Raw genomic sequence first — 24,218 nt, 5'->3', positions numbered from 1 at the left:
GCAAAAAAAGGCATGGTCCTTAATTTTCACAACTTTGAATCCCTTTAGGCTAAGGATGCTTTATGCAAAGTTGGGTTGAAATTGGCCCAGTGGTTCTTGAGAAGATGTTGAAAATGTGAAAAGTTTACAGACAGACAGACAGACGGACGACAGACAAAATGTGATCAGGTTAGCTCATTTGAGCTTTTAGCTCAGGTGAGCTAATAATCAGACACACAGTAATAAACTGTGGAATCATTTAATTTCTTGGGGGCTAATTTTCCTGAAGTGGGTTTTTTGTTTTATTCATGGGCCAGGGATGTAATTTCATGGATGAGTCAGATTTCAGTTTCAGTAGGTAATCTTAACCTTTTATAATTAGATTTCACTGAGGATGTAAATACGTGGGCAAGGGTTACCCACGAATACCATGAAAATTGAGCCACCACAAATTGTAATGATTCCACAGTAGTTACATAAAGCAGACTTAAAGCTTAACAGTACCATAATTAGAGACTTGTAATCCTCTGTATCTGCACTTTCAGCCATATTTTCTACTTGTTCCCTGCTCAAATTCCTCTTTTCTTTATCAATAGTAACTGTTTAAAAGGAAAAATAAAGTAATATACCACTGGAATTTTATTCAAAAAATTTTCATTACACATGAACTACATTCAATAAATGGCCTAAAGAGCGAAAATTCCCAGCAAAAATAATGGAACTGAAATTTCCTTGTACATGTAATATACATATCTACATATTATGTCCCAATTCCTTACAAAGTTTTAGGAAATTCTGTGCAAAAATCAAGAGGAGTTGCACTTACAAAAAAAAACGGGACTGAATAACGTGTCAAAAAACACCTGCGACAAATTTTGTTAGGAATAATTAATATTACATACAAAACAAACATGCAAGGATAATAATGTACGGTAACATAATGTGGACCAATTACCGGTTCACTGAGAGATCTTCTGACCTGATATGAGTTCTGTTCCTGATTGATTGTCTTTGACTGCCACTATGAGTACATTGTTTTCATCGACTTCCATGGTAACGGTGACCCAGGACCTTCCAGGAGAAGAGGCTCCAAGGTTCTCCTTTGTATCAGTCAAGATAAATGTATCATTCATGTTCAATTACTGAGGTTCTTCTTTGTATCAATCAAGATATATGTATCATTGATGATTCATGTTCAATTACTGACAGATTGAGTCATTGTGACATACAGTCTATATGTATTTTGCATACCTGCTAAGTCAGCCAAATTATTTAGGGTCACATTTGCCAAATTACATCACTGACCCCCCATACTTTATCAACTCTTCCCCGTTTATCATAATCTCCGGTAAAGTTACCCTTTTATTATAATAATGTTTAATATACATGTATTTTTTTTCTAATATATACGTCTGAATGTAAATGTTTGGAGAAAATGATTTCTTAGATGCATCATTTATTAATATAAGTCCATATAAAGAAACCAGCCCCTCTCCTACTTCCCCTCCAAATTCATAGAGGCAAAAAAACCTATTAACACTAATTATATTATTAAAGAAGTAAAGAAACATAATCGCCAACCAAGTCACACTAGTTTACCACTAGTAAACTTTACTTACAATCTGAAGATGTCCCAGGAAGTTGTTCTTTTTGGCCTCTTTATAACAGCCCTCATATACATGGATATCAGCCATAGTCTGATCAGCATCAGTACATGTGAAAGCCTGAAGAATGCAATTATCAAAGTACTGAAAGCACTGTGAGGTTATGAACTATTAAATATGATGATCATCACAATTTCTCTGTACAAACATATGAATTTAAACGAGATGTTGATTTGCCAAAAGAAATTCTGTTTTAAATTCTTTAAGATTTAATTTACATTTTACTTGTGAAGCAAAAAATAACTTTCAACACTTTCACTTTGCAAAATCATGACCCCCCCCCTAAAAGAATAGCTAGTGCCTGAAATCTTTACAAGTTTGAACTAATCAAAATCTGTATTCTGATTCAAAATGAAAGTCAAATTTAATACAGTGAGATCCAGAGTTTTTAAATAATTACAACATAGCTACTTGCCTAAACCTAATAAAATTTCCTAAAAAGCCTATGCAGATTAATCACTAAAAAATATTACTTAATATTCTAATAATGAAAACATCATGCCTGGTTTTTCCTACAGGGTATACTGGTATTTTGTGGAATAATGACAATAAAATTGCCAGCCACATCTTCGACGCCAAGAGCCAAAGGTGTTGTATCAATCAAACAAAGGGTTAATCCATCTGTCTGAAATATCAAAATATTAACTGTCAAGTGCAATTATCATTTTAATAATTTAACCAGGATCTAAAAACTTGGGACTTTTATATAAAATTAATGTTTTGTCATTCATATTGCAAATATTAGATGTGTCTGTTGAATATTTAAAAAAAACCCACAATAATATTACATTGCCTAAATCATAAGACATTTAATATCATTAACACATCAATTTATGATACATTGTAAAACTCTATTAAAAAGAATTCTGTGGGATCATTTTTGTTCATGGGGGTCAATGTTCGTCGGTAGCCAAACTTTTCCTGGTTTTTGGGGGACGTAAATTTGTTGGTAGAGTAATCAGGATAATTCTAATGAATATTAAACAAATGATTGTGACTGTATAGGTTCATGGGGATGTAAATTCGTGGGCAATGGTTACCCATGAAAGCCATGAACATTGGTTCCCCACGAACAATGATGATTCCACAGTACATGTTTGTTAATAAAACTTAGAACTAATAAAACATAAAATAATACTGTGCATCCTTTTTAACAAAATTTCCTGATTGAATTATCCCTTACCTCATCAGTAGACAAAACTTTTTCATCACTTATTCTCTGAAACACTTCAAAAAACATGAACTTGAATTATTTTACAGTGAATATATATACATTTTAAACAAGAGGCTTGTGGGCCACATTGCTCACCTGAGGACTAATAGGTATGATAAAATCAGCTTAATGGAGTCTTAATACAAACTATCTACCCATGGACAATAATTCATGTAGATCCTGTATAAATAAAATCCATTTTCCCCCTGGATATTCTTATGTTTATAATCATAAGTCCCTTTTCTAAGATGATTTTATAGTCAAGTCACATGTTGAGTATTGCAATTCTCCAAAAGATCCTAAACAGTTGCTTTTATCTGGGATATAAACCTACATGAAACTCTGAATCCCTTGTGAGGCCAAAAATTGTCCAGAGGCCAAAGTCTTAACAATTATAACGAATCACCTGGCTGACTAGTTTCTTAAAAGAAGATTTTTAAAGATTTACTCTATAAATTTCTATGTAAAACTTTGACCCCTCACTTGAGCTTTCAAATCAGGTGAGCTTATAAAAAGCATTAACATTTGTGGCATATTTCAGAATAAATCATTTATGGTATAATAATAAAATTAACTTAATTAGTATGAATTGTGTACTATGATCTTTAAGGGCAAACCAAGTTTTAGGTTCAACATTATTTGATTCCTCTAAAATTTGTATAAAACAAAAATTAAGAATCCAAACTTCTTTTCAAAATCAATTCGCCCAACTTTGAAATGTGACTCCTATACTTTTTATTGAAAAGAAAATGTCATATTAAGGGTGTTATTTACTCAGGGTTTGAGTTCTCAAATTCCGATTAATATAAAGTTCAATGTAATGAGTAAAATTTGTTCTAAACACAAAAAGTATTTATGAAATGAATTATTATTGACAAAACATTCAATAGTTTTACTTTATTATGAAATTAGACTCAAACAAAAGTTGATTTTTTGTCAAACAGAGGAAATTCGGACTAAATTTTGCAGATTTTGTTTTCTGCTAAAAGTTTTTTGGCAGTAGTCTAATATTAAAAGTTAGGATTTTATATTTAAGTGTAAGTAATTTTGCATATTTTCCGTTAGTTTTACCTCACTTATTCATAAAAATAATCTTATGGCACGAATAATAAAAATATTGAAAAATGCTTAAAAACGATAAAAGACACCATATCTCAAAATTTTGATCATTGACCTCATATAAATTTTATGCCAACAGAATTTGGTCAATATAAGTAGTTCAATACCATAAATGTTTTTGTATTATCATCATTCAATTTTTTGTAAAATTGAATCAAAAATGGGAAGGGATTTGAAAAATGATAGAGGAAATTCGGACTGAATAAATTAAAAAAAATTATGCTGAAATCTTAATGTTGTGTACTTATTTAGTGCCACTACCATTCATAAAGTGTATCTTATTTTTTAAAGTGTTTAATTATTTGTAATATTTTTTTAATTAAGAAAATCTCAATCGTAGTGTAAAATTTTATCGGATTTTTCTTGATTTTTCAATAAATATTCAATGGCCATTAACTCAAAAAGTAGGTCATTGACCTACTTTTCTGAAAGTGAAAAATAACAATACAAGCAAAGGTCTATAACACACAATAGATGGTTTTTCATTATCATCAGTGGATTTTTTTTTCATTCTGAGTAAACGTCATCCTTAAAGGTAATGGTCAGTTGACTGAATAAAAAGACAGTGTGATTTTCAAGTATACATGTATAATAAATATTAACAACATGTATTTTATGTTTTTAACACAATTCAGATTCCTAAAAAATATCAAAGTTTTTGAAGTGGTAATAATTTTTTTCTGTATGTTATCATGTTACTGTAAACAGGGAGACATTTGCCCCCATTATATTTTTGCCCCTTTCGCCTTAATTGCCAGTTGGTGAATTTAAGACTGGGCGAATCCCAACGTCTTGTAATATCTCTATTTAACCACAACTGTGGGCAAATTTGAGACCGGGCGCAACTGTTAACAAATGTTGAACTTCAGGGGCAAAAATTACAAGGGGCAAAAAAAACACTGTAATCAGTAGTCATGTTTTACCTGTGTTTGAAGGTTCAAGCTTTCCAGTCCTATAACCCACACTGAACTTGGGAATAAATGGACCTGGAATTAACAAAAACATTGGACCTATTAAAGCAACAACATGGACCTTTTAAAACAACAAAAATCTTGAACTATTTTAACAAAAACTGGACATAATATGTAAATGAGATAGACTTCTATTTATCCCCAGTAAACTTCCTCACAAAGGGGCAACCCCAAGACTTGCTTAAGTTGTAAAATTGTCAAAGCTGTTAACGAATGACTCAACAACATTAAGTGGTAAAATCAGAGACTGACTGTTCACTCTTCCTGATGATGGAGTTCTACGATGAACTGGAGTAGCTGATTGACTTTTTATTCTACGATTTGCTGATAAAATTCCCCATGAAACAAATATGTCATGTATTTCTTTATTAGAAATAGAATTCCCTGGTATTTTCTCTCTCTGTGGACTTGATGATTGGGCATTATGGGTAGGTGTAGGGGCCACTGAACATGTAGAACTTGGTGGTGCTTGTTGTTGTGGTGGCCCTTGTTGTTGTGTTGGTGGCCCTTGTTGTTGTGGGGTCGGTACTAGTTGTTGCTGTTGTGGTGGTGGTGTATGTGGTGGTGAAATATGTGGTGCACGTGGTAGTGGTGGTGGTGGTGGGGGCAAATCTGAATCTGAATCTGCTCCTAAATCTCCTTCCTGTATCACAGATGCTACATGGTATAGGACACATGTATAGGATCTTGAATCAACACTTCATAGGTATATACTTTACATTTACCAGACTTAGTGTAAAGTTATTGTATTGACATTTTATTTTAGAAGCAGGGCATTGCAAAATGTGTTGTTTTGCTATAATCAATAAAGCTACTTGCTCCAGCCTATAGCTTTTGAAATGAATAATAAATCTTATCAAAATTCATGATTGACATGTACCTATAGTTGTTTAAATCAGACAATTAAGCTAAATTACTCAGAGGTTTCTCTAAATTACATACCGTACTTATGTTAATAGTTTTTTATTGTAATCTAAATTGATTGAGTCAGAAAAAATGTTATACAGATATTTCTCTATACTAACCTCTTGTTGATTTTTCACTTTGAAGTTCTTTTTTTTTTTAACTTTCACATATTCATATACCAGAGTATAAGTATTGCGGATAAACATAGATACATTTTGCAATGTATACATACACATTATTTTATAGTATTTGTCTGATAGATACATCCAATATTTTGATATAAAGTATATGTACATAAGATGTAAATGTATATGTAAGTGAAACTGACTGCCCCGTTTTCTCATGGCTAGTTTTTTGGCAAGTGCACCCATATAATCAATATCTGGTCGTGGTGGTGGTGGTGGTGGTGGTGGAGGCAAATCTGAATCTGTTCCTATATCTCCTTCCTGTACCACCGGTCCTACATGGTGAAACAGATACATGTATAGGATCTTGAATCAACACTTCATAGAAACTTTACATTTACGAGTGTAAAGTTATTGTATTGACATTTTATTTTACAAGCAGGGAATTGTAAAATGTGTTGTTTTTCTATCAATAAGGCTACTTGCTCCAGCCTATAGCTACACTACAGCCAACGCAGATCAATAAGGCTACTTGCTCCAGCCTATAGCTACACTACGGCCAACACGGATCCCGTATTTTCCTGCGACACTGTGATGGTGTTTTAATCCTTTTATTGATACACCTTCGCGGTATTGTCATTGCGGTGATAGCGGGGCCATGATTATACCGCGATGGTGTAAGACACCGTAACAGGTGTACGAGGGCTGTCCAAAAAGTTCGTGGACAATCGCGTTTTTGTCATTTTAAACGGGTTTATATATGCATATTGTATACCAAAATATTTGTCATAAAATTCCAAATCAGATTAAAGTGGTTTTGAATGTTTTCATTAAAATTAAACTTAAATTTTACTGTATTAAAGTGTCGCGAAAAGCACGAACGGCCCATTGTCAAAATTGTCCAAACTTCGAGATTGAGTTTTAAGATATGAATATTAACAGTATTTTTAATACAGGTAAAAACGTCAAAATATTCAACTGTGACGTAGTCGGAATTGTGAACGTCATTTTCATACGTCATTTAAAGCTGTTTTTAATTGAGCAGAGGATATTTCAAGGAGTTTATGGCAAGAACATGTCTTTGAAAACGCCAGAAAAAGCGACGTCGGCGGATCGCATGGAACAGCGCGCCATCATTAAATTCTGCGTAGACTCGGGGAAAACACCTATCCAAACGAAACAAATGATGGAGAACACAAAAAGGCATCGACACATATCAAGATCACTAGTCTACAAGTGGCACAAACGATTTTCGGATGGAGTTTGCGATTTAAAAGACGCTGAAAGAAGTGGAAGGCCTTTGCTTTGTGACGATATATAACGAAATCCCGCATTCATGACATTGTCATGAAGGACAGACGTCTGACGTTAAGAGAAGTCGCGTCAATAAGTGATGTTAGCAAACCTCCATTTCGCTACATTTAGCATATCGTAATTCATAAATTTAATACCCGGACATTCTAATCTTAATTTTGATTTATTTAATTACTATATATATGAATAAATTCACATATTCTAAAGCCACATACAGTGTACCAAACGAAACATTGGTTTTATTTATTACAGGTGTTACGCCGCGACTTAGTTAAGGCAATTAAGAAAAAACGCCCTGCCATGGCTGTAGACCTTTGAAATATCATCCTACACCAAGATAATGCACCTGCACATACGGCAGCTTCCACGTGTCTGGAAATCGAACTCCTAGGATTCGATCTTCTTTAACACCCGCCATACAGTCCGGATCTTGCTCCGATGGATTTTGCAATTTTTCCTTTCATCAAATCACAGCTAAGAGGTCAGTAAGATTTGAGGATTCTGATGGACTTAAATATGCTACTCGAACCATTGTATCTAAAATCGACAGTAAATGGTATTCGGATGTGTTCGATTCATGGCTAAGAAGGTGTGAGAAGTGTTTGCAGTGCAAAGGTGACTACGTTGAAAAGTGACAGAAACCAACGCGCTACGTACGACGTTATAAAAACGTCGTGTAACCGTCAGACTGGGCCGTGCGGCCTGTACAGGCAATGTTTTTGTAGTGATAACTACATTATGAGAATGAACATTGTTCTGATTTTTATACACATGCATTATTATAGTCTATATTAAAATATTTTAATACTTTTCTAAATATAGCGTCGTTATTTAGAATGAAATTACATGTGTCCACGAACTTTTTGGACAACCCTCGTATGTTCTGTATCAGGGATTAAATCGAGAAGAAAAAAAAAGCTGTGTTCTTAAATTATTGTTAGAATTTAGACATTATTGGAAGAGAAATTCATTATTTTCTTTTGAATTGTTTTCAACAAAAACTTCTAGGAAACTACTGCTACATGTATTTTGTTAATAACGTACAAGAGTCCCAAACATAGCAGTGTATTACGCAAATCATGCATATATACGTGTACTTGAAAATTAGTAATATTTTAAAGTTTGTTTTTGCATATGATGAGTTAATAAAGTGCCACAAATTTTAAGAAGGCAAATATTACGCGATGTACTATTATGAGGGCGCTACCGTAGGCCTCAACTTGCACGTTTTTCCCATTACGCAGCACTGTTAAGGTTTACTTTAATTTGTGGTTGCGCCGACCAGAAAGTATGGGAAATTTTAACTATGACATCATACAAAACAACAAGTCGTCAAAAATGCTAAATAATAGATAAAATAATTTCCGATTGTTATGGGAACTAAAACATTCAGCTACATTAAAAATTACCTATGTGTGCAACTTTGTAGTCAAATAAGTCCAACAACGATAAATATAAACTGACTGATCGCTGTGACATCATACTGTAAATTTTGACGCATATTTTGTGTCGAGATAGGCGGATCAATCAATTTTTTAACATAGAAAAATTCATCTTATCAATGATCAAAGCATGATCTTAAAACAATTATTACACCATTAAATCCAATCAATTATGCTTGTTTTGATTTCACATGTGATTGATTTTGAGAGTGTGTATTATTTCTACTCTAGTGTGTTTTATGGGTCCCGCATCTAACCCCTTGATCCAATTAAATGACCATTGCAAGTAGGTGTTAAGATTAGGTAACGCTTGCATATACACAGCCTTTTCAAGGTATCGAGAGTAGAAACAATAGATTATGAATAATGGGACTGGAGTTTAATTTCGAGGGATCAAGGGTTTCGATAGATCAAGAGAGTAAATTTGCTTAGTTATATTGGGGGAAAAAACTGGACCGGAGACTCACTTCGCGCGATCATAGTTCGAGCCAAAAGAGTTACCTGTAAAGCAGCTGTAAAGTATTCATACATGTAGCCGTTTTCAGAAAAAAGTAAAATTTTAAAGGGAGTTTGATGAATGGCATGCAATAATGCATTATTATAATCATGAAGGGGACAATAAATAACGCAAGCCCTTTAGGTAGACCGTCTATATTCGAACACAAAATAATGCATAATTCATACACTGACAAGTACAGTGTTTACAGGTGTGTATTACTATTACATAGCACTTCCCGTCTGTGACAGCTAGCACCCGTGCTCTGTTCACGTGCCTTGAGAAATCTTATCGAATGTTGAGAAACCTTCTCTCTCTCTCTCTCGTTCTCTCAAAGATCAATATATATAAAATTCTAAGAAACTTGAAAATTAAAACTTTCTTAATTTTAACATGGCTCGAGGAATAAATAATGTATCAGTATCACACATCGTGTAAGGAAGTTTTTTTTTTACTTTTGCACACAAACACAAGTCGTATGTTCATATGATTCCAATAATGATTTAAAGTTTACATTCCTTCGAACAATCACATTTTTCCCATTTTAAAAGAACAAATACTAGATGTATATATAAAATTTACTGTAGCTGTGTTCTCAATTCCAATCTCCATTTCTTATTAACCCTGGTTATAGTCTGTTTGTTAAATGTATTTTAATCGAGTGTAAAGTATATCATTATGAGGTAATTTCATAGATGTATTTTGTAAACAAATATTACACATATTTCAAATTAAATAATTCTATCAAGAAAATTTCGCTGTTTGTAAGAACAGACTATATATTTCTATTTAGCTGACACCAAAGTCACACTTATTGCTGCAGGTCACCCACCCTAACGGCAACCACTCAAATTCTGTATACACATACTGTATATGTAATGTTACGCAATTCCCTTTCTTCTGTTGGTCAACTGACACTGCGAAATTTTAACATGTGATGGATTTTCCAGAATAAAGGATCATTCATATTTTCAAATCCCGATTGGTTGAACGACCAACTAAAATATTGGGCGATCCATTGAACATCATACTTTTGCCAAATCGGATAGGAAAGTCAGTTTTTAAATACACACGATTTTAACATTAGCATTTTCTTAAACTGACTGAACCTTTTTTATTTACAATGATTGATAAACAAGTTCTACAAATTATATTAATATCTTTCGTTGGCCGAAAATACCCACGTGTCCAAGCGGGCCACCACCATTCCCTATCACACACAACCACTGTCGATCACGGGATCGAATCGGGTCCATCGGTATTAAGCGAGTGCAATTTAAAACATTTTATATCTACAATGTACTTTGTTTTTCATTAAACAAATTCTTTAAAGGTATTTAAGTGAAATTACCAAGTGTAAGGTATGTTTTGAAGGTAAACTATGAATTAATTATGAAAGACTGTAAATGAAATGCCAATTAGGATCTGAAGTCCCGAGGTTAAATAAGATATTTTGATGAAATGTTTGTTAATTAATCTAATTAATTGAGAACCGATAATTGCCTGCAAGGAATGTGCCAAGATTTAATATGTAAATCTAAGAAGTATACAAAATAGTATACAAAATTCTGAATTTATTTAGCATAATTGCAAGTTTTTTTTATTTCCCTCAATTTTTTTGAATAATAATAATAATAAATTGTAACAATCAAATCCGTTTATAAAATAAAGAAATATGAATCAATAAATATCAGCGATGAATGTGCCAAGATTTAATTTGTAACGCTTACCAGCTAGTATACAAAATAGTATACAAAGTTCTGTGTTAGCATAATTACACGTTCCTTTTGTATCCCCAACTTTTTTTTTTTAATTAATAATAATAAATAATTATTGTAACAGTCAACTCCATTTATAAAATAAAGGAATATGAATTAATATTCATTAATTCCCTCAATCATATTTCTCATACGAGAAGAAATTGGGGGAGGTAACTCGCATTCAAAACAAGAAAGTTTTCACCTGAGATTGGTTTCACAGTGCCGCAACGTTGTGGACAAGGTGAGAAGCTGTACCGCGAGGATGCGCGGTTTTACCTGAGTTACCTATGCTAAACCGCGATCAATTTCACACCACGAGGACTTGCTTTAATACGCAATCCGCATTAGCCGTAGTGTATTTAAATGAGTTATAAATCTTATAAAGTTCATGATTGACATGTAGTACCTTAAATTAAGTTGTTTAAATCAGACAGAAATTAAATTACTCGGAGGTTTCTCTATCTTACCTATATTTATTAATAGTTTTTTTTATTGTAATCTAATTTGATTGAATATTAAGTAAAACAAGAGGCCCATGGGCCACATCGCTCACCTGAGGAACAATAGGTATGATAAAGTCAGCTTAATGGAGTCATAATACAATCTGGACAATGTACATTAATACATGTAGATCCTGTATAAATAAAATCCATTTTTCCCCCTTGGAACTCGGATAGCCCTGATTGCTGAAAATATTTACAAGAGCAGACTTTAATCACCGCTCCTGCACATATATAGGGACTCGACGTTATGCAGGCAGGGATGACCGCACACCTACGCAACTCAACAGGTACCAACGTTAATGCAAGCAGAGATAACGCAAGCAGGGATGACCTCACACTTGCGCCAACAGCTCAACCTAACGCAGGGAGTGCCGCACACTTGCACTAGAAAGGCCAGAACACCAGCAGGGATGACCATACACTAGTGCTCCGCCGCAACCACCACCAATACAAGCAGGTATGACCGCACACTTGTATCAATGCGATACAGGGCAGAAATGACCGCACATTCTGTATCGTTGGTTAGAAAAACACGAAGACTAGAAAGAGCAGGGATGTCAACACCCTCAATCTCTCCGTACCTGTTCAAGTTTAACCCCAAACAGTCACTCGTTGCAATGCAATAGACACTGTCCCTATATATGTGCCAGCCTAAAATAATTCATAGTATCTAAAAATTGGAAATCAAAAATAAACAAACTAATCCAGCCTAACCCAAAACTACTTATGCAGAACAACTTATATACATTGAATATTTATTATTGTATAAAAATAATCATCACATTAATTGGTTAACAGCGGATGCATTAATTAAAATATTCAAGAATCAATAAATCAAAGGCAATAATTAACCCAAAACAGTAATACAAAAAGATTCTAATGAAAAAATAGCTGCCTGCTTCAATTTTATAGTCATATCACATGTTGAGTATTGCAGTTCTCAAAAAGATCCTTTACAATTGTTTATATATGGGATATTTAGCTACATCAAACTCTGAACCTTCTTGTGAGGCCGAAGGATTGTCCAGGAGCCAAAGTCTTAACAATTAAAAAGAATCATCTTGCTGATTAGTTTCTGAGAAGAAGATTTTTAAAGATTTACTCTTTATTCCTATGTAAAACTTTAACACCCCCCCCCCCAATGTGGCCTCACCCTACCCCCAGGGATCATGATTTTCACAACTTTGAATCTACACTACCTGAGGATACTTCCCACAAGTTTCAGCTTTCCTGGCTGATTAGTTTCTGAGAAGAAGATTTTTAAAGATTTACTCTATATATTCCTATGTAAAATTTTAACACCCCCCCCCCCCCCAATGTGGCCTCACCCTACCCCCAGGGATCATGATTTTCACAACTTTGAATCTACACTACCTGAGGATGCTTCCACACAAGTTTCAGCTTTCCTGGCTGATTATTTTTTGAGAAGAAGGTTTTTAAAGATTTACTCTATATATTCCTATGTAAAACTTCGACCCCCCATTGTGGCCCCAACCTAACCCCAGGGGTTATGATTTTCACAACTTTGAATCTACACTACCTGAGGATGCTTCCACACAAGTTTCAGCTTTCCTGGCTGATTAGTTTCTGAGAAGAAGATTTTTAAAGATTTACTCTATATATTCCTATGTAAAACTTCGACCCCCCATTGTGGCCCCACCCTACCCCTGGGGGGTCATGATTTTCACAACTTTGAATCTACACTACCTGAGGATGCTTCCACACAAGTTTCAGATTTCCTGGCTGTTTAGTTTCTGAGAAGAAGATTTTTAAAGATTTACTCTATATATTCCTATGTAAAATTTCGACCCCCCATTGTGGCCCCACCCTACCCCTGGGGGTCATGATTTTCACAACTTTGAATCTACACTACCTGAGGATGCTTCCACACAAGTTTCAGATTTCCTGGCTGTTTAGTTTCTGAGAAGAAGATTTTTAAAGATTTCTCGAAATTTTTCATTAATTTCTAATTATCTCCCCTTGAAAACGGGTGTGACCCTTAATTTTCACAACTTTGAATCCCCTTTGCCTAAGGATGATTTGTGCCAAGTTTGGTTGAAATTGGCCAAGTAGTTCTTGAGAAGATGTTGAAAATGTGAAAAGTTTACGGACAGACGGACGGACAGACGGACGACAGACAAAATGTGATCAGAATAGCTCACTTGAGCTTTCAGCTCAGGTGAGCTAAAAATGTTACTCAGATATTTCTCTATACTAACCTCTTGTTGATTTTTCACCTTCTTCTGAAGGCAGCAACTTCCCTTGTAACGTGATATCAACATTCATATCATTCTTTTCATCCAGCCTTCGGCATATCGGAGTATCAAGTAGCATTATTTCCTGGCTATTATGCTCGGGATCGCCCTTCAAAAAAAGCTAAAAACCTACCTGGAAGTGACGTCACATACCGTATAAATAGTGCTTCCATTGTGATAAACACTCATATTTTTTCTGGCGACATCGGGACATGAGCCCTTGTCGGTTATATGGTTATTGCGGTGTTAATAAATTTTCTAAGACGTGGTCTTAGTTGCAAGGTTTGTAAAGCCTTTGAAAACGAATTAAATCTACCAATGACGAAGTCTTGGTTTGAAAGGATTGATAATCCGTGCTTTTCGTTTTACACATGGTTCATGTGGTTTTACAACTCAAGTTGTACAATACACGTTGTGTATTTGTTGAATGCACGATAAGAACACGCTGTGTTCAGAATTTTGTCGTGAATATATTTTACCGCAAGTTTTACAGTACACGTTGTGTATTGGTTGATAGTAAGTTTATAAAACACGTTGTGTTCAGAACTTGGACTATATAGAAGATTTTACACCGCAAGTTGAATAATATACACGCTGTGTATATATTAAATAGTACAGTACAATTAGAACACGCTGTGTTCAGATTTTTCTTATGGTTTTATTGATCTCAATATCAGGGATATAAATGAGACAAGAGATGAAATTTCTCTTAACTGCTGACTGATACTGGAGATAATTGGTTTACGACCCACATTTTACAAAATGTAATGCTCATAGTAAAATGACCAAAGGTCTGAAGTTTGAACAAAATAACAGTCAGGTTAATAATACAACTGTACTAAATCATGTAGGTGAAAGAAGATGTCAATTTAGAACATCAGAACAGGCTGATGCAATACATTACATGAAATTAATGTTGGTTTATTGATCATGATAAAAAAGAAGTATTTAAGGCATCAGTTTGCACATGGTTGAAATAAGTACAGATGATGATATCAGTAATATTATTTGGTGTCATAGAAGACCAAACAAGAAATTTCACTAATGAACAGGAATTTATTTTGCTTCTCAGAGCAATACATTGGCTGTGAAATGTTTTAATTCTGGGATGAGAAGCTTACGTATACGTATGTTTTCTATAACACATAATATATGGTGTTTTCAAGTTATTGTCACAGAAAAGATGATTGTCTACATTACATTTATTTATATTACATTGTACAGTCGAAGTTGTGCATGTTGTGAAGTTTGGAAGAAAGAAGCTTAAAATCTTGGAGAATCATGAATTTTTTGAAAGACGAACTGATTCATAAAATATTAGAGAATTAAATTGATAACTGTTTGTAATGGGTGCAAAAGACAATCCATGCAGTGTTTTGAATTGTATCAATTGTTTGTGCAGTTTTATTCAGATATAAAATTTGAGTTAAGAGGTATAAAGTTTGACTTGAAGTGACAGTGAATGTTGAAAACATGAGTACCAGTATTGATTTAAAAATTTGAATGAAAGCCATATATATGTCTAAGTTAGTAATAGAGAGAAATCAAACAAACATCAGGATACTTGACTTGAAAAGTACTTTTAAAATAAGTACATGTACCGGTAATTAATGTACATGTATTCAGTCAAATAATTAATATGGTTTTACTATTTAATTGTTTTTTGCATCCATAATTATTACAAAAGTCATAAACCTGCACATCATTATATGATTAATGAGGATGATATGAGGAACAAAGAACCAAACATTTATTGACTTAGATGATTTGATTTCAGACACCATACATGAATTTATTTTAAGCTAATTTAAATGAAGACTTCATGGAAACTAAGGCTTGATAAGTATTGTTATGACACTGTATGATATAAAGAAATGAAGTTGTTTGATACATTGCTGAAATCCTGAGATATAATACCAAAAGAAAAGGTTCAGAGTGAAAGAGGATCAATGTGGTCAGAATGAAAATCCAGAAATAATACAATGTTCACTATAACCCTAGTTGTTATAAAAAGAAACATCAAAACTTATTACCAAAGTATGGTACATGCTCAATTAGATTGAAATGAAAGAATACAGTATATATTAAAGAAAGAGACTATATGTGACCATCTTTTATTTCTATCTTAAGAATTTGGTGAATTAAACTTTTACCATATGTCAAGCAATTTTATACCAAGACAAATTGTCAATGGAGATCAGTTGTTTTACAACCTTCCTCTTTAAGGAAAAATCCAGTGATAAGGATTTTAAATGTAAAAATACGTACATTTGTAATAGAATATTGCAATGGAAGAGATATAATTGAATGGTAAATTGGCAATATACAGTTATAAGTTATTGAATAGAGTATTGAATATACGATATGAAACATGAGATTATGTTTGATTATATATTTAGAGACACTGAAATTTTATTTTTTGAGATTCTCTTTATAAAAGATGGGTTACATGAGTAACTCTAATATGGAATTACGATACACTAGCTAGCACCATGTTTACAATGTTCATATTGAGAAAAAGCAAAGAACAAACTGATTTTCATACATTTATTATATACTTACCATATATGTATTAGTTGATGCATTGGAATGGTTTCCAGTATATGTGAATAATTATTGATTATCTCTTCAGAACTTATCATCAGAACTGAAGTCTTCATGAAAAGACAAATGTTGCATGTATTTACTTGCTAATGGTGTTTAGTATATATGATACTACAAATTTAAAACAGATTTTAGAACGTTTCTGGTACATATTATTCAGAATTTGAATCAGAATAGATTAGAAAATATTAACTTTACAGATATATGTGTTAAGACATTGTGTAAACACAAGGCTATGTAGTAGCTGCAACAGAAAATTAAAATGATGGGAAAAACTTTTTAATATTAAAGATGATTGAATTTCTTTTGCAAAAGATTGAGAAAGTTCTTTTTCTGTATTTTCTAATTGTGTCATATTGATTGAATATATGAATTAACAGGATTTATACTTTCGCTTATTTCATTTAATATGAAATTTGATTATAATAAGTTATTTCAAGATAGTGATTGTGTTTAATCATATCACTCGATCATATGGACAAAGATATTATAGTACAATATTTAATATTGAAGAAATGTTTACTCATATTTAGCTGCTGGCATATATGTAAATAATGTTACCATAAATATAACATATCTGATCATTCATAAATTCCAAGAACGATTACAGGGAACACATTTGTTCCTGTTTTATTTTTTGTCTCTTTGCCAGTGGGTGTATTGATGAAGACTAGGCGAATTACAATCCCCTACCTTGTCTCTCTATAAACAAAGCTTTGTCTGGGCAAGTTTTAATTGGGACAAAAATGTTTACAATCTAAGAAAATAACATGGGGCAAAAATAGTCCTGTTTACAGTTCTCAATTGTTGGTCTCATTGTGATTACATGAATATAGATATATTGACGACCAAAAAATGACATTACAAAGAACTTGATATTAGATTTCATATCTTGTCATAAATTGTTAATACACAAAAAATTAATGTCATACAATGTTCCCACTTTATAGGGAAAAGTTATATATACTCCATGAATATACATGTATATGTAAATAATAGATTGTTTATAATGATACATATATTAGATTTATGGAAAATGAAATATGAATTCCATATTCTTTAAGAGAAAACAGTACCTAGCTAGAGGTTAAAATCTTAACATAGGTCATTTATATTAACCTATTTCAAATTGAAGATATAATTATCAAATTTAGAAAAGATAGCAAGTTTTGAAATTAGTTTTCTTAAAACTAATTAATTCATGCAGAGTTTGGTTGTACAGTGTATTAATATATCAAAATGGATGTGTTATGAAAGATTAGCATTTTGATTTTTGAATAAATACCACATACCAGGAAAGTCATAGATATTGATTTAAGAATTTTCAATTAAGAAAGGAACGTTGATGTTCAAAGACATCAGACAAGATTATACCTGACAGCCTTCTGTACACAAGTGAATACTATTGCTTTTACTGATAATATCTAAGTTTCAAAGAAAACTTAACTGATCCTAATATATAGCTATACAAGCTAGACAAAATAGGATATACATGTATATATAAATATGATTTTAGTTTATAAAAGAATGATTGACATATAAGTAATTAATGAAGAGTAAATATTTTTCTGATCAGAGGGTCATTGTACCTTAGTTATGTTGCAAAACTTAATCATGCATGAATATAATACCGGTGGTACTTTATATTCAAGGAAGAAAACATTTGTTTTCTACATTACATTGGAAGCTAGAAGATCATACATTTAATTACATTATAGCTGTATTATATGTGTATTATAATGTACCCTATATATCAGACAGTGAAATCTGACATTTCAATGAATGCAATTCATTCTTCTTTCTATTAACATCTTACAGACAGAAAATTAGATAGTTTGAATTTTACAAACAATGTATTTTATTACGGTATATCGCAGAGAAATGAGGCAAAATGGTTTTAAAACATTATTTTCTGAGAAAACATTAATCATGCAGCCACAATATGGACAATTATTATAGAAATTGGTGAGGAAAATAATGGGTACATTTGATGTGTTTTGTGGCTAAGATGATAAAGCAATTTTGTGTTTCCACATGATGAAACCAAAGTTGATTTATTAAAATGGTATATGTTTATTTAAATCATTGATTGAGAATCTTCTCTACTTGGAAGGATTTTTATTTATTGTCAAATACTTTGAAGATGCTACTTGATACTCCGATATGCCGAAGGCTGGATGAAAAGAATGTCCCCCTCATCCAAGCATTCCCCCGGATGTGATGGATGAGGGGCATTCTTGGAAGACAGCCTGAGGCTGAGGAGTATCAAGGTTCCCTCCCTGTATGGGTTTTGAGAATTGTTTATCCCACCTCAAATAAAAATACATATTTGACAATAAATCTGCTTTAAAATTATGAGTGTTTATCACAATGGAAGCACTATTTATACGGTATGTGACGTCACTTCCAGGTAGGTTTTTAGCTTTTTTTGAAGGGCGATCCCGAGCATAATAGCCAGGAAATAATGCTACTTGATACTCCTCAGCCTCAGGCTGTCTTCCAAGAATGCCCCTCATCCATCACATCCGGGGGAATGCTTGGATGAGGGGGACATTCTCCTCTCCCAACAGTGGTTCAGATTCATCATAAATTGACACAAAGGGATCTGAAGGTGGAGAAAGTACTCTCTTCTTTGAGGGCCTGTGAAGGGGTAATGGACATGATCTCCACGAAACAGGCTGTGTAGATTTTAACCGGGGCTGCAGTTCATCAGAAGACCTAGAAGCTTCCATGCTTGGTAAAGCTGGTATACGTGCCTGTTTACTTAAAACTGTTTGGGATCGATTTGATAGTGAATTGTAAAAATTAGGCTCCACTTCGAGTGCTGGTGGTATAGGTTTAGGAGCTAATACAGGAGGCTGTGGCATAGAATCTAGTGTAGGAGTTGGTGTAGGATCTAGTGTAGGAAGTGGTTTAGGATCTAGTGTAGGAGGTAGTGAACATGTTTGATCTATATTTACAGATATTACACCTGTCGACCTCCTGCAAAAAAACCCCCTTTTTCTCATTATTTTTAAAGTTGATTCTTTGAAACCTTTAGCAGACCCATAAAATGTGGGGCTACCTGTAGATTCATCTATAACTTTCTCAACTCTTGGTTTGGAACCTGGCAAAGAGAGTAAGGCCATAAAAATTAATTACTTGTTTATCAGGCCAATATTTACAAAAACAGATGTGACAGGGTGGTGTTTAATTTCCCTAAGGCTTTTTATTTTATAAAAAAAGAAAGCTTATGATATTTTTCATTTATTTTACAAGTTGCAATTTCATCATAATGCAGAAAAAGCAATGTTTTAAAGCACATAAACAGTTACTTTACAGTGAAAGTGTCAGTCTTAGATTTATTGGCTCAAACTAAGTGAAATAAACAAATAATCATGTTCTTCAGAAAACTTTAAAGCTACAAGGTTTGATGGAGCCCTGTCTTAAGACATTATTAGATATTATATATGTCATTACATTGCTCTACTTGTATTCTAACCTGTTTGAGACTTTGTCTTACTTGTGACCTCATATTACATTGCTTTAGTACAGTATTACCAGTAACTAATTCAGTTTCCTATTTCTTACCTGTAACCTCACTCTCAACACAGGTGTCCTTCAGTCCCCTGCTCACTATGTCCCCCTTGTAGCCAAGTCCCCCCATCTTGATCCTATACTTGGCCTGAGCAGAGGGGTCTTGTTCTTCATGCATCACATCTTGCTTATCTAAATCCTCATACACATTAAAATCAGCAGTTATCTTATCTGGTGAAGCTTGAAAGGAAACTTCTGATGCCATCATGGCCATTGGGACTGTAGCCTGCTGCAATCAAATTTTTTACTCAGACTTATAGTTTTGATACTTACAATATGATAACTGAATTTTGGTTTTTATGCACAATTTTGATTACAAATTGATAAAATAGTTGGATTAAAACTGTATAAACTTTTGTCTGTCTTTGAAGCTGGGATATATAGGGTCAATATAAGAAATAATGCAGTCAAAGTCATAGGGAAGGTCAGTCTGAAAAACTGATCAAAATGAACATGATGAAAACTCAGCAACAATGGAGGTCCTTGTGTCATGAAGGGTCAAGGTCAGATAATCATATTCTCTGTCTAAGTGATTGATTCTCTATAGTAGTGGAGAGTATTTGTGAAATATAACAAGCAAATTCGGTGGTACATAAACAGCATAAAATTAAAAGCTTATTAAGAAGTCTTATCATACAAAGTATGTCCGCCTTAATTCTTATAAAGGTAAAGGTAAAAGTCTTTATGAAGTGAGTAATACAGGTATATTATTTGAAGCCAGCTGATTATGAATATTAAAATAACTAGATTTGGAGATTTTTGAAAATTCAATTCAATTCCATAGAATTTTGAAAACTTAACAAAGTACATGACAGTTATGTACTTCAATAAAGCTGCTGCAATATTTAAACCAAATTCATTGAATAACTACTTAGAATTTATTTTTATTTACATGTTCTACTGTATATGTATTACATTTGGCTGTGTATTCTATTTAGAACTTTTGGCGGAATGCGGCGTCCGCTAAATCAAGTACATCCATAAATGCCATGCATATATGTATTAGAATAGTCACATTCAGGAATACGCTAATTCAAATCCACACCAACTTGTTCAAATACAAATTAAATTTCCACCAAATATCGTACATGCCAAATATAATACGTTTACAGTATTTCATTGAATAAAACAATTAAATACAACAATGGGTACTAAAATTGTACTTTTAAATGATTCTTGGTGAGATTTGGACTTCTTGCCTTAATACGACTGCCAAAAAAACCCCAACTTTTCAGTAAGCATGTTCCAGTACCTAAAATTTTTTTCAAAACAAACATATGATTAAAAATAGATTTAATTAAATTCATACCACTGGTATTCTGCATGATCGCATTCTTGAAAGAAATTTCCTTGACTTTCCCTTTTTCCCATTTTCTTCTAAAATCTCCTCCTCCTCTTCTTCTTCTTCTTCTTCACTTGATGATGTCCCCCTTTCCTCTCTCAAGAACTTCTCTTCACTGTTTGTTGATTTCAGCTCTTCCAATTCCTTTAATGAAAACAATTTCATGTAAAATTGATTGCTAAAATGAAAATGAACCGATCTCAATGACATTTAATTCAGTGCCTATGGCATTAAACAGTCAGACTATACTGTGTACCAGTTAATGGTACAGTATGTTAATTAACAACCCTGCATCAAGAGAATATAACTATCGTTGCAACTTCATTTTCCATTATATGCATCTTCCCAGCACCCAAGTTTGACAACAGTAGAGCAAGTTATGAATCTTGAATACCTATGGTAAATGACACGGAATAACGGTAAACACTTGAGGTCTGCAGTGTCTCAGTGTTCCGACCCCCACTACCTTATCTTAAGAAGTAGAAGATACACTGTCAGGCTTGTACATGTAGGTGTGAAAGTTAAAAACCAAGTGGCAAGCCAGAGACAGGCTGAAAAAGCTATGCCATTATATGTGCTATGTCATTATATGTGCTATGTCATTATATGTGCTATGTCATTATATGTGCTATGTCATTATATGTGCTATGTCATTATGTGTGCTATGCCAATATGCGTGTCAGGCAGGGGTTTCCATGGCATTCGCATCTAAGTGAGACCATGACTCTCATCAAGACATAAACAGAGCAACCTAAATGATGTATTCTGGGATATCAAACCATAGTATTAGGTACCATTAGGTAACAAACATGTTTTAAGATGATTACAGATAACTATACAGTATAAACATTGTTTCTCAGATTAATCTTTACATGTATATATAATAGATATATACTATAAGACAGAGCTAATTTTAAATAGCTAGTGAAATTTCATTGGTTCAGAGCTGTTTTATTGGTTTAATAAACAGCATTAATATGCTGAAAATCCTATGGATTAACTACAGTTAGCACAGATTTAAATGGTAACCTCATTATCCGATGATGCATAAAAATTATTATACAGCATGTCGACATCCCCCATCGCTGGAGAAGAATCTGGGACTGCCTCATCCTGAAATACAAAACAAGAATCTTGGTTAGATCAAAAGGTGAAAGATAAAGCTTCAGAGCTGTTGGAATTTTGTTTACCCCACCATATTTTCACTCTTCCTCAATTATCTCCCCTTTAAAGGTGACCTTGCCCTTCATTTGAACAAAACAGGACACCCTCCCCCCAAAAATGTTTTACGCATAGTTTGGTTGAAATTAACCCAGTCTTCTGAAGAAAAGATAATGTGAAAAGTTTACAATAAAGACAAAATAAACGCTGACGTTGAAAGGCAATAGACATATTTTAATCAGGGAAGCTTACTGGAGCCTTTATTAACTCAGCTAGGTGAGCTAAAAAATAAAATCATTGGCTCAAATCTCTAAGTTTTCAAAGATTTGATTGGATTGTTACCTCATTGTCCCAAGATAGGTAAGTCAGCACATCTACATCCTCCTTGGTCAGTAAGTCCTTTATAACTGGGGCAGAGTCCGAGACAACCTCATCCTGAAATATTGTACAAATTATCGACCAATGAATTGATTTACTGATCATATGGAGTCTAACTATAACCAATCATCTACACTATTTTGAAGAATAGAATATCTTCAAATACTGAAGTACTTAATAGAAATGACATTTCTTCATATTCTCTAATTAATAGGGATGGGACGATCCACCGATGCAGCGGTGCATCGCGGTATTTATTTTGACGATATTTGGATCGATACATTTACCATTAATACAACGATACCTTACCAAACTTTTTTTAATTTTTCAAAAATATCCGAGCTTCATATATCGGCTATTTTTAGTCCGCGCGCCTAATATGAAAGTACAAAGATGGCGGAAAACCTCGTAAAGTTGTCAAAACTGTTAGGAGGGTAAATATGGAGTGTGGAAAACTTTTGGAGTACTTGTTTATGAAAAACTAGTGTACACGAGACTAAAGTAATTTGTAAATTGTGCAACGCTCATTATGAATATAACAAAATAAATTTGGACATGCGGTAATACATCGGCAGGTTGAATAAATTTTAAACTTTTATTCATGTTTTCATTTAATTGCAATGTATCGTGATATGTATCGTATCGCATCTCATGTATCGTGATATGTACCGAATCGGCTCAGTACAGTATCGTCCCAGCCCTACTAATTAATGAAGATCAACATTTTCTGGACCATTTATAATTTTTATATCCAAATTGAAACTGCGATAAAATGCACACTATTTTACAACACCTTCTGAAGAAAAATTTTACCAGGATGCGTAATTTTAGTTACTGACAGTGTGCTAATACATTATTTCTTTATACAGCTTTTAATATGGCAGATTTAAAAAAAACTGCTTCAGTGAGTGCTGTTCAAATGATCTCATGAGAGAGTCACTTTACCGTTAGTTATTGAACAAATTAAGAAAGTGGGCCCAGTTATTATTACCGTAATCCGGTGAATATAATACGCAGTAGTGTACAATACGCACCCCCCACTTTGGGCCTGAAAATGGTGAAAAAAAGCTTGTTGGGATGTATAATACGCATAAAAAAAAATTAACCAAACGGTAATGCTGAGTATCAATAAAGCAGTTATACTTTGTATACACGCTTGAAACTTCATCGCGGGAATACGCTACCGTAAATAAGAAAAACGCAATATTTTTTTAGATACGGATTTATTGTAACTAATACATCGCGGAAATATCTTTAATTCATAATCAATGTTTTAAATAGACCTAGTATTAAATATTCTACCGTAAATAAAATCAACTACTTTTAACAAGGTTATATAATTGTTTAGTCATTACAATCCCTGTGAAGTGAAAAACGGACGATGTACAGGTATGGAGATAACGGACCTTA

At 33.3% G+C, this 24,218-nt stretch overlaps 1 protein-coding gene across 1 annotated transcript in view; it reads right to left on the bottom strand.

Annotated features, from left to right (window-relative positions):
• LOC128184968 (protein mono-ADP-ribosyltransferase PARP4-like) overlaps positions 1-24,218 on the bottom strand; it is a 47,893-nt gene that overhangs the window by 5,302 nt on the left and 18,373 nt on the right. Inside the window, 14 exon segments of the mRNA XM_052854628.1 lie at positions 484-578; positions 959-1,079; positions 1,599-1,703; positions 2,146-2,268; positions 2,827-2,870; positions 4,899-4,961; positions 5,199-5,603; positions 6,181-6,312; positions 13,712-13,786; positions 18,909-19,457; positions 19,922-20,156; positions 21,237-21,413; positions 22,299-22,382; positions 22,773-22,865. Coding sequence (XP_052710588.1) covers positions 484-578; positions 959-1,079; positions 1,599-1,703; positions 2,146-2,268; positions 2,827-2,870; positions 4,899-4,961; positions 5,199-5,603; positions 6,181-6,312; positions 13,712-13,786; positions 18,909-19,457; positions 19,922-20,156; positions 21,237-21,413; positions 22,299-22,382; positions 22,773-22,865 — 2,301 coding nt within the window.

This window comes from Crassostrea angulata, chromosome 5 (assembly GCF_025612915.1).
Source record: "Crassostrea angulata isolate pt1a10 chromosome 5, ASM2561291v2, whole genome shotgun sequence".
In the NCBI taxonomy this organism is placed as follows: Eukaryota; Metazoa; Mollusca; class Bivalvia; order Ostreida; family Ostreidae; genus Magallana; species Magallana angulata.
The sequence above is the reverse complement of the archived record's forward strand: the minus strand, read 5'-3'. Positions and strand labels throughout refer to the sequence as shown.